We start from the raw sequence: 12,491 nt of genomic DNA on the forward strand, positions 1-12,491 counted from the left end.
AAAAGATGCGATAAAGCAGGCACAGGATGTGTGCAAAAGTGCCTAGAAATTTAATAATCTTTTAAAAAAGCTTTCTATTGTTCTAATAAAACGATCCTTGTGTTTCAGGAGTCGTTCGTAAAATTAGGACAAAATTTAAACTTTAGCGTAAGCTTTAGTGAGGTGTTGAGGAGGGGTCAATCCCCTTTGGAAACGTAACCATTTCTGTGCGTTTTAAATTTTAATATTGCTCCTTAGTCTAAGTTGAAGAAACCTCGTTTTTAAAAATGAATTTCTGATCGATTTTTAAATAATGCCAGGAAATCTGCCCCCTATTGTTTCTACTCTGTCTTTGTTTGTTATGGAAAGGCAGTGTGGTCTTCGACGCTATTTTTGTAAAGAATTAGATACGATTTGCCAAATTCATTAGTATGTTCGTAACTAAAGTTGCTACAGAGAAAACTAAACAAATTTCGCCTAAAATAGCTTAATAAGTCGATGAAAATTTAAAATAATTTTATTGTGGCAGGCAATTTTATTATGGCTCTTTGAAAAAACGAAAAATTAAAAAAAAAAAGAAACAAAAATTATTTAAAAGGAGAATAGCCAGAAAAAAAACCAGTAAAATAGATGAGGAAAACAAGGACAACTGTAATTAATACTATAATGGCAACACTTCGAGTTGGCCAAGGATGAGAATTGGGCTGAATTGGGCAGCAGGGGCAGCAGTTCTGCGGCTTGAGTGCAGTCGCCACTTCGGTAATGTTAGTCCACCAGTTCCTTTGTGCACCAGGAACTGTTTCTAAAAGTAAGAAAAACACAATAAAACAGCTTTCTGGTACAGAAATCTAATGATAAACCATGGATTACTCAAGAGATTCGGAATCTGATAAAAGTGAAAAACAAATTACATTTAACTGGACCCGTAAAAGATTTCAAAAGAGTAAGAAATTTAATTGTATATAAAGTAAGATGTTCACGTAAGCAGTATGGGTCTAAAATAATAAGCAAATATAGAAATCCAGCCCAAGGAAGTTCCATGATAAGTCAATAAGTTCAGAACATTATCGGCAAAAAAGTAACCAGAGTTGAAATGAGATGTCAATGGTAAACCCCTGTTACCTAGTGAAATTAATGACTTTTTTGCATCAATTTGTAAAATTCATCCGCAACTAAGAAAATTACCACCAGTGCTGTCACTTACTTGAAGTACTTTTACTTGAAGTACTACTTTTGTGTGCGTGTGCTTTGGCAATGTACAAAAAAACATTGCAAAATAGAGACATCTATTATCAACAAGAGCTATGAGCTCATATGGCACTTGTGACGAGGCAAGAAGAGCTAAGAGCCAAGATATCATATGGTATGAGCTCTAACAAAGATCTATGAATCAATACGCCCTCTTGATTGATATCAAAGGGGCCTTTGATAACATTTCCCATGCATCCGCTCTGCTCACTTTAATCCATGCTGGATTGCCCCTAGCTGCCATACGAGTCCTTCGCTCTTGGTATTCTGGTTTAAAGATCCGTATCTGTCCAAGTTCGTCTTCATCTCAGTCCAAATTAATTCAAGTGGGTAGAGGAATTAGACAAGGAGGAATTATTTCTCCTTATATATTCAATTCTTGTTCATTTGTGCTCATTTCCTGCTCATTTGTTTCATTGTCTCGAAATCTGTCTTACATTGCATATGCTGATGACATTATCCTTCTAAGCCGGTCCAAGTCTAGTCTTGTTTCTAATTTTAATATTTTAATTAATTGTTTAAAAGGTTTGGGCCTTTCTATCAGTTTTGAGAAATGTCAATTTTTTGTTGTAAATTGTTTAGAGGATAATGTCAGGGCGACTCTCGATTGCAGCAATGGTGTTATTTTTCAGTCGTCGCCAATAGTCAATTATTTGGGATTACCTTATGCTGCTTCGAAAAGAGATTTCAAACCAGTCCTGCTTCAGCATGTTCAATGCAAGGCATTTGGTCTTTTAATTCGTTTTCGGGGTCTTTACCGTCGGGACGTCCTTGGTCGTATGTATAGCGCTGTTGCTCTGCCTCACGTATTGTTCCCGTCCCTCCTCTTCCGAAATTTCAGACCATCTGATCTTTCACCCATTAAAGTTGCTTATTTTAAATTCTGTAAATTTTTACTTGGTTTCCCCCTTTCTTTTAGTAACACTGAGATTGTTTTAAAGCTTAATGTGAAGGATCCTGTAGTCTGTATAAACAAAAAATATAAAACATTTGAAGACAGGGCGAAAATTAGCCTTTTAGGCCACAATTTATTTCCGTTTTTTAGTAACAGTTCTGGCTCTTCATGATTTATAGGCTAATCTATTTAGCAATTTTTTTTTTTTTTTTTTTTTTTTTTTTTTTTTTTTTTTTTTTTTTTTTTTTTTTTTTAAGTGTTCGATCAATATTTGATAGGTTTTGATTGTAAGTGTTATCAGTTGTTTTTTCTTTATATTATATTGTAGCGTACTCCTCATTTTTTGAGGGAAATAAAGAAAATAAATAAATAAAAATAGATTGATTTAAAAAGGAAAATAAGAGGCTTAATACCGGTCAGGATTTAAAATAAGAGCTCTGAGTCACGATGTCCTTCTAAACATCAAAATTCATTAAGATTCAATCACCCACTCGTAAGTTATAACTACCTAATTTTTTCGAATTTTTCCTCTCCCTTTAGCCCCCCAGATGGTCGAATCTGGGAAAACGACTTTATCAAGTCAAATTGTGCAGCTCCCTGACACGCCTATCAATTTTCATCGTCCTAGCACGTCCAGAAGCACCAAACTCGCCAAATTACTGAATCCCTCCGCCCAACTCCCCCAAAGAGAGCGAATTCAGTACGATTCTGTCAATCACGTATCAAGGACATTTGTTTATTCTATCCACCAAGCTTCATCCCGATTCCTACACTCCAAGTGTTTTTCCAAGATTTCCCCCTCCAACTCCCCCCAATGTCAAACGATCTGGTCGGGATTTGAAATAAGAGCTCTGAGACATGAATTATTTCTAAAAATCAAATTTCATTAAGATCCGATCATCTATTCGTAAGATAAAAATACCCCAATTTTCACGTTTTTCAAGAATTCCGGTTTCCCCCTCCAACTAGATCGGATCCGTTCCAATTATGTAAATCACGTATCTAAGACTTCTGCTTATTTTTCCCACCAAGTTTCATCCCGATCCCTCCAATCTAAGCGTTTTCCATGATTTTAGGTTCCCCCATCCCAAACTTCCCCCAACGTCACCAGATCCAGTCAGGATTTAAAATAAGAGCTTTGAGACACGATATCCGTCTAAATATCAAATTTCATTGAGATCTGATAACCCGTTCGTAAGTTAAAAATACCTCATATTTTCTAATTTTTCAGAATTAACCCATCCCCCAACTACCCCAAAAGAGAGCGGATCCGTTCCGGTTATGTCAATCATGTATCTAGGACTCGTGATAATTTTTTCCACCAGGTTTCATCCCGATCCCTCCACTTTAAGTGTTTTTCCTAAGAACGCTGGCCACGACGAAATAATAATAATAATAAGATAAAAAAAATTACCCTCCGAAGTAGCTGCTTTGTCCAGTGCTTCCTCCACCATAATTGATACTTCGTGGTTCGCACCTTCTCCGAGTTCTACCATTTCCGTCGTCTAAAATTGAAAGTACAAATATAATAAAAATTATAAGGCTCAAGGTAAGCTTAAAATACATTTGTTCTAGCAAAAAAGATAAGAAAACAGAAATAAATTGTGCAAAAGTAACTATCTGTGCCCAAAAATTGGTAGCACAAAAAGACAAATTGTATAAAGCAAATGCCTAAAACGTGTTCAAAGATCAATTCCCCCCCCCAAAAAAAAATGTGAAAATATTTTAAAAGTGTAAACCATACCTGATAAATTTAAATATTTTACAGGCGTTGTTTAGAGTCCTCTACTCCTGATAGAAAGGTTGCTGAATAGAATTATTCCTTCAAAAATTAAAAATACAGCTAATGTTTACAAAAAGGTAAATATAGAGGATGAGAATTTAGTTGAAAAGACTGAAGAAATACTTTTTAAAAATTGTAATATTAAAATAAATGACAATGATAAAAAGTTCCCTTTCCTATATTGGACTGTAAAATTTCATAAGAATCCCCCTAAACCACGGTTTACTGCTGGAGCAGCTAAATGTCCAATCCTCATTGCTGCTACTGACCTTTCTTTAATTTTAAAGGAAATTGTAAATAAACTTAAAACCTATTGTTCTGGTATTAAAAAATTTTCGAATTTTAATCCATATTGGAGTGTTAATAATTCACTGCAGGTGATAGATTCTTTAACAATGGTTTCAGCTAAAAGAATTGAGTCTTTCGATTTTGCGACAATGTATACTAATTTATCACTTAATTTAGTGTTTGATAATTTAAAAACTGTTATAAAGAAATCTTTCCTCTTATCTAGTAAAAGGTTCTTAAAAATAGACATTTATAATATAAAAGCTATATGGACAAACTGCTTTAATACTACAGTTAACTTGAGATGTTACAGCTTGGATATGATTTTTGAGTTATTGGAATTTGTTTTATACAATACTTATATAAGATTTGGGGGTGATTTGTACAAGCAAATTTTGGGAATTCCCATGGGGGGGAATGCCAGCCCATTTATAGCTGACTTGTTTTTAAGTCAACTAGAATATAAATATATGATGGATAAGAATAATCCAATTAATTTAAAACATGCTTTGTCAAATAATAAAAGATATTTAGATGATATTTTGGTCTTAAATTGTGAGGATTTCATTGAAATTTCTAAAAATATATATCCATCAGAGCTTATTCTTGAGCCTAGTCATGGCGCTGGTCATGAAGATCATTTCTTAGATTTAAATATTAATATTTGTGATAATAATAAATTAAGTTTTAAAATGTATAATAAAACGGATGATTTTGATTTTGAAGTGATTAGTTTCCCATTCCCTGAAATTAATATACACTCAAATATCACATATTCAGCGTTTTTCTCACAGTTACTTCGTTATGCAAGGATTTGTAGTAATTATATTGATTTTAAAAATAGATGTAAAATCCTAAGCCAAAAATTGATATCAAGAGGTTTTTCTGCAAATAAATTAACTTGGCAATTTAAAAAATTTAGTTTTCATTATAACGAACTTTTAAATAAATATCAAAAGAATTATCTAGAAATACTTAAAGAAATTTTTAACTAATTTCGGAGGTTCGAGAAATGTTGTCACAGCGCCATTTATTTTGAATTGTGTTTCTAATTGAGCGGATTTTCTAAAAAATTAGCCACATGGTAAAGATGAATTCTATAATTGTTTAGTTCATTCAGGTTTTTTGCAATGTGTTAATATTTGTGATTTGGTAAAATTTATAATATTTAGTTTACCTATTGTTGCTAAAGGGAGGGATATATTAACAGGATAAGCCTGTTTTTGGTTTTACTTGGTTGTTTTACATTTGCTGTTTTTTTTTCATAGGCATGTATTTTGGGGGTGATACCTGACGCGGGGATGCCATGGACATTCTGTGGTAGCCACAACACTGTGCTGGGTAGAGAATTTAGAGTGGCGAAACCCTATATAGGCCAGTGTATTCTCCTGATGAGCCCTTATGTTGGGTGTTGCCTCTGAATTATTTGTCTATATTATTTTTTCTATTGTTTGGTAAATGACGACTTATACTTATTGACGACATGACTGCCTGTCCATGGATTATTCTTTATGGTTAATTGTGTGTGGCTATGCTGTTTGACCTATGTGATTGTATGGATGAGTAGGGTTAAGCCCTCATTCAAGTGCTGGTCTATATTAATCACTAATTTAGGAAAACAGTCTTCCTTTTCTCCTTCTGTCTCTCTTTTTTTTTTTTTTTTTTTTTTTTTGTGCTGTAGCATTGGTGATTTCTCTTTTCATGATAATTTATTTAAACACAGTATGAAACGCCAAAATGAAAGGGAAAAATATAAGAAACAGCAAAATAACAAAACTGATCAAACACAAGATGAAAACAGTCATTAAATAGGAAATACAAAGGCTAAAAGAAAACTAACTACAAAGATGAAATGGACATTAATTAAAATATGAAAACAAGTTTCATCTCGATCCCTCCATTCTAAGCGTTTCCCAAGATTTTGGGTCCCCCCCCCCAAACTTTCCCTCCACCGAATCCAGTCGGGATTTAAAATAAGAGCTATGAGACACGATTTCCTTCTAACTAACAAATTTCATTAAGATCCGATCGCTCCTTCGTAAGTTAAAAATACCTTATTTTTTTTTATTTTTCTGAATTGACTCTCCTCCCACAACTCTCCTAAAGAGAGCAGATCCGTTCCGTTTATATCAATCACTTATCTAGGACTAATGATTATTTTTACCACCAAATTTCATCCCGATCCCTCCATTCTAAGCGTTTTCCAAGATTTTAGCCCCCCTCCCAGCTCCCCCCAATGTCACCGGATCCAGTCAGGATTTAAAAGAAGAGTTCTGAGACACATTATCCTTCCAAAAAACAAATTTCATTTAATTTAATTTTTAAATGACTTAGCAAACAAACTTATCACTAAAATTGAATAGATTACGTGAGGTACCCCTTTTATGCTTTGAAGAAAGGAAAAAGAAAGACTATTACCTCTGGGGCAGGTGCTCCTCTGCCGTATCCAACACCCGAGCTGCCAGCAGAACCCTGGTCATAGCCGCAACCTCCAGCACTACCTTGATTCCATCCTGGCTTCTCATTTGCCCTTGGGCCGTCCCAATCACCACGACCACCAGTGGTAGAACGCTCTTGCTTTTGTTTCTGATCGGCCTTTTCTCGCTTGGTAAAGACATTAACTTCTCTGTTCTTCAAGTAGTGATTACCTTCGACTATAAAGATACAAAAATAAATAGGACAAAAAGCTTTTTATCCATTTCTCTGGTATGTAAAGATAGGCTACACCCCCATCAAAGTACAAATTTATTATCGCATTAATAAGGGAACATATCATTTCTTTTTCAATTCTGAAGTGCATTAATTACCTTGATTAGCTTTACAGTTTATAATAGATAATATTGTCGAAGCTTGACAACCAATCTTAGTGATATAAGCAAAGGATAAAGAAAGGATTAAGTATCTGGACACCCTTCTTGCCAAAATAATATTTTTAATACGTCTTATTTTAGTCTTAAATAAAACAAAAGCATTACTATACGAGCCAGACGAAGTCCGCATTTCTTTTTTTTTTAGGTTTTGAATAAATGATCTCGGTCAACTCCAAAATTTACAGGAACATAACAACATTCACTAGAAATATGGATTAATACCAATCAAAAAACTTTTTTACGAGGTAAATGTCACTAAGTCTATTCAAGGGTAGAATGAACGTAAGGTAAAAAAAAGGATACGGCATTAGACTTTACAGTCCCTACCGGCGGTGCTGATCTCCGTTTCTTGGCCCTTCAGCCAGGAAGTGCCATGGGGGATTGGGGGGCCGTCGCACACCTTTTGCTTTCGCACACCCTTCCTGTTTACCTTACCCAGATTTCTCCAGGTACCCATTTAGAGCTGGGTCGACTCTGGCTAAGCTTAGAGTCACGCCACTGACCCCCGTCCCAAACTGAATAATTGGGTACACTGGGATTCGAACCCGCGTCCTCTCAGACAAAGAATGAACGTAAGACCCACCAAATTCAAGCATTCTAGAGTAAAATTCAATTCTATAGTAATATTTTATTCTAGAATAAAATGAGAACTAAATTTATTAATCAAAAACAAAAATGGAAGAACAACAATTTGAATTGCAAAAGTGAGCTCATCACTCATCTTCTTTTAGTTTAGCTTATTGACTTTTCTCCAAAAATATCCTCGTCTCTGAATAAGTCTGGCATGTTCATTGCTTCTTTTTTCATTTAAATATCAGTTTTATGGCTACATTTTTGTAGCCATATTGGGATACATTGGGCTACACTTTTGGCCCAATTCTGGACAACAAAAATAAAGGTGAAGCAACAGAACTTACGAATAATTTTGTCCACTGGATCATAGTCGTCGAATTCCACAAAACCACAATAAATTCCACTAATATCAGTTTTACCAACAGCAGCATCAGTGATTGTGCCATATTTTTCAAAATAATCTCGAAGGTCCTTGTCTTCGACGTCCTTATTCAGTCCACCAATGAATACTTTTTTCACAGTGTCACCTGCTTCAGGTTTGTCAATGAGCTAAACAAGAAAGAGAAGACATTACAACCCAACAAAATTGTTCATGTCATAAAAATTTAGGAAGCATTTTTAAAATGATGAAGGACAAATAAATCAATTATAACTGAAAGAGTAAATATAAAATTCTCAGATTAGGGTTATTCTCAACCTTCATCTTACAGGACTTTTTAAAATTAAAAAAAAAGCAAAAAATAAATAAAATGGAATAGTTGTGGGCATCAAGTCATGGCAAATTGTAGAAAAAGCCAAGGCAGATAGTCCAATTGAGTGAGAAGCAAACCTGGCATTAATTCCCCTCTTATTAGGATTGTATAAAAAGGAGTTCGAATTAAAATGGAATAGTAGTGGGCATCAAGTCATGGGTAATTGTAGAAAAAGCCAAGACAGATAGTCCAATGAAGTGAGGAAAAAAAGGAAGATATATTAATCTTTCATTTCAGAGATAATGTTTAATGTCAACCGCACGATCGAAATACAAGAATATAAATTTTGATAAAACTGTACTTGACAACCCAAAATAGTCCTAATTTTGGTCCTAATCAAAATAGTTCCTAATAACTAAAAGGTATTGAATTTGAAATTTTTGAATCAGTGAAAGCTAAATATGTGATTTCTCAGTTATCTGAGCATTTTTGAGTTGTATATATGTTTGTATATAACATCGTTTCTCAACCTGGGAGAGCGAGGGAGAATACCATAGACACCGGTTGGCAGTTGGTCACGAAAACTCGAATACTTATGTTTGAAAAACTATTCATTTGTACAAAAAGAATAAATTAAAAGAAAGAAAAATGAAGAACCATGTGTCAGTCAAAGACTAACGAAATAATGTGGTTGGTTCTACTGATAAGCAAATAGAAGAATAAACTTTTTATTTGTTCAGTAGAGGGAAGGGTTGCATCACTCTAAAAGTCACAGGCAATAATTTCTATCAGCTGAATTTTATTGTTGAAACTACAACACACTTAAAAAAAAACTGAACCTTAATGTTAAAAGTGAGTTTCACATTGTTGGAAATGTGCCTGCAAGTGGCTCTTCAAATTGAATGATTGACGCTGATGACTAAGGAAGGGATTATTTTAAGGATTTGAGTTTTATGTGTCCTTCATAATGTTTAACTTCATAATGTTTAACAAAGCATGTTGTTATGGACATACCTTTCTAGGATCAATTCTTTTAGCTTCGACTTCTCTGCCGTCAATTTTATGCGGTCTATCATCTTGTGCAGCATCAACCATTGCAGCTTTTGAATATGTTACAAATCCAAAGCCACCAGAGCTAAAAACCACAAAAAAAGCCCATTTAAAAGGAGCTCTAGCAAAATTCTAAGAATCAATATATTGATTTAAAACGCAAATCAGAGGCTTAATGGCGGTCGGGATTTAAAATAAGAGCCCTGAAACACAAGGTCATTTTAAATATTAAAAACTCATTTACATCCAATCACCCAATCGTGAATTAAAAATACCTCATTTTGTCCAATTTTTCCTCTCTCTTCAGCCGCCCAGATGGTCGAATCGGGGAAAACGACTTTATCAAGTCAGTTTTTCCAGATCTCTGACACACCTACCAATTTTCATCATCCTAGCCAGTCCAGAAGCACCAAACTTGTCAAAGCACTGGACCCCCCTAACTCCCCCAAAGAGAGTGGATCCATTCCGGTTACGTCAATCACGTATCTACGATATTTACTTATTCTACCCACCAAGTTTCATCCCAATGCCTCCACTCTAAGCGTTTTCAAAGATTTTAGGTTTCCCCCTCAACCCCCCCCCCCAATACCACCGGATCCGGTCGGGATTTAAAATAAGAGCTTTGAGACACGATATCCTTCTAAATATTAATAATAAATTTAAAATTTCATTAAAATCCGATAACCCATTCATACATTAAAAATACCTCAATTTTTCTAATTTTTCCAAATTAACAACCCCCAGCTTCCCCATAGAGAACAGATCCGTTCCAATAATGTCAGTCACGTATCTATAACTTGTGCTTATTCTTCCCATCAAGTTTCATCCCGATCTCTCCACTCAAAGCATTTTCCAAGATTTCTGTTTCCCCCCTCCAACCCTCTTATGTCCCCAGATCCAACTCGAATTGACAATGGAGCATTTGAGACATAAGATTCTTCTATATATCAAGTTCCATTAAGATACAATCACCCAATTGTAAGATACCTCGATTTTCAGGTTTTCCAAGAATTCCGGCTTCCCCCTCCAACTCTCCCCAATGTCATCGGATCTGGTCGGGAATTAAAATGAGAGTTCTAAAGCACAAGATCCTTCTAAATATCAATTTTCATGAAGATCTGATCACCCTTTCGTAAGTTACGAATACCTCATTTTTCTAATTTTTCCAAATTACTGCACCCCCCCCCCCAACTCAACCAAAGAGAGCAGATCCGGTTATGTCAGTCGCGAGTCTTGGACGTGTGCTTATCCTTCCCACCAAGTTTCATCCTGATCTCTCCAATTTAAGTGTTTTCCAAGATTTCCGGTCCCCCCATGACACTGGATTTGGTCGGGATTTAAAATAAGAGGCTGAGTTACGAGGTCCTTCTAAATATGAAACTTCATTAAGATCCGATCACTCCTTTGTAAGTAAAAATACCTCATTTTTTCTAATTTTTTAGAATTAAAAAAAAACTCCTCCAAAGAGAGCGAATCCCTTCTGGTTATGTCAATCATGTATCTACTACTTGTGCTTATTTTTTTCACCAAGTTTCATCCAGATCCCTCCACTCTAAGCGTTTTCCAAGATTTTAGGTCCCCCTAACTCCCCCCCCCACTGTCACCGGATCCGGTCGGGATCAAAAATAGGAGCTCCGAGACACGACATCCTTACATCAAATTTCATTAAGATCTGATCACCCGTTCGTAAGTTTAATTTTTCCAATTTAACCATCCCCCCACTCCCCCCCCCCAGATTGTCGAATCAGGAAAACGATAATTTCTGATTTAATCTGGTCTGGTTCCTGATACGCCTGCCAAATTTCATTGTCCTAGCTTACCTAGAAGTGCCTAAACTAGCAAAACCAGGACAGACAGACCAACCGACAGAATTTGCAAATGCTATATGTTACTTGGTAGATACCAAGTGCCATAAAAAAAGGACATTTTTTTGCCACCTGGCTACTAATTTGGTAAATTCAATAACGATTATTGCACTTAAACATTGAGCATATTGCAGAAACTTCTAGATGGTCTAGTCTAATTGTTTATCAACCATCAAGCCAAGCAGGTTAGAGTGATATTTCAGCATCAGTTGTTTTGTTTTAAACTTAAATGGATCTTACTATTTTTTTCTTTTTGTGGAACAAAACAATCAATTTGATGTTTGACTCTAAGTGCCAACTGAAGAATTAGAATATATAACATATGTTAAGAATCTATATATGTCCATTTCTTAACATATATCTTAACATACACGTTGTTGGTAAATTATCAAAAGTACCTTTAAAACCCTGGATATGACAAAAGTCCAAAACATGAATTCACACCTTTATCATTATGGTTTTTTACCAAATTACTAGTGATAGGGATTAACCTTAAAGAGTTAAACCCAGAATTAACAAATCTGAGGATTTTCATAACAACATATATTGTCAAATTCAAGTTGATTTCTTAGCATGCTTCAACTTCCCAAAGTGAGCTATTGCCTAAAAAAAAAATATCATTTCAAAAGAGTAAATGCTGCTTTAGATACTACAAAAAAAGAGAAAAATCCTCTGAAAGCAAAGTTGCAACCTACCCACATACCAGACACTTCTATACCAGAAGTCATTGAATTTCTTATTATCCAGCCAAAAAGAGAGCCTCAAGAATTGAATCATTACTTATATGAATAATGAGGGGGGACACCCATTCTCAGAACTCACATACATGAGAAGCATGTTTTACATAAGCACATGCCAAGCATGGTGGAAATATACAGCATGTGTGTGTGTTGATTGTTTAAAGACTTCAAAATGCTAACGGAGTTGAGTTGATAATCAAATATACTGAAAAATCTAGGTTTACACCTTATTTCTCTGCATAAAGCAAGCTCTATCAATAGATTCAATCTGTTCTATCCTATCTTATGTGATTCCAATGATATTTTGAACTTTCTCCTTTCCCCTTGAATATCTTATTTTCTCAGTCCGAGACACAGCTAGAAATTGGGACTTTACACACCAATTTTTTTTCTGCATCTTGCAAACCTAGACAAACCTCCCTTTTGCAAACAACTGTTTATCAATAATGGTAAAACAAACATGAAACACCAAGTATTGAGTGCTTGTGACATATCATGCTATAAATAG

General features: G+C 35.0%; 1 protein-coding gene across 1 annotated transcript; it reads right to left on the reverse strand.

Moving 5' to 3' along the window:
- Positions 1–480: 480 nt before the first annotated feature.
- Positions 481–9,494, reverse strand: LOC136033188 (heterogeneous nuclear ribonucleoprotein A1, A2/B1 homolog). The gene is made up of 5 exons (XM_065713893.1): positions 9,343–9,494; positions 7,981–8,185; positions 6,612–6,847; positions 3,537–3,627; positions 481–781 (listed from the first exon to the last, which is right to left on the reverse strand). The coding sequence occupies exons 1-5, from the start codon at positions 9,421–9,423 to the stop codon at positions 567–569; spliced, it is 828 nt and encodes a 275-aa protein (XP_065569965.1). The 5' UTR covers positions 9,424–9,494; the 3' UTR covers positions 481–566.
- Positions 9,495–12,491: the final 2,997 nt, after the last annotated feature.

Source organism: Artemia franciscana, chromosome 11, assembly GCF_032884065.1.
Source record: "Artemia franciscana chromosome 11, ASM3288406v1, whole genome shotgun sequence".
Lineage (NCBI taxonomy): Eukaryota > Metazoa > Arthropoda > Branchiopoda > Anostraca > Artemiidae > Artemia > Artemia franciscana.

What these genes read in the sequence shown, in the direction of transcription:
- LOC136033188 (XM_065713893.1), bottom strand. Translation starts at nt 9,423, where the DNA reads ATGGTTGATGCTGCACAAGATGATAGACCGCATAAAATTGACGGCAGA. An exon ending in AAAGAATTGATCCTAGAAAG is followed by an intron (nt 8,186 to 9,342) that starts GTATGTCCATAA and finishes TTTCTTGTTTAG; the next exon opens with CTCATTGACAAACCTGAAGC. An exon ending in GAGGAGCACCTGCCCCAGAG is followed by an intron (nt 3,628 to 6,611) that starts GTAATAGTCTTT and finishes TTTCAATTTTAG; the next exon opens with ACGACGGAAATGGTAGAACT.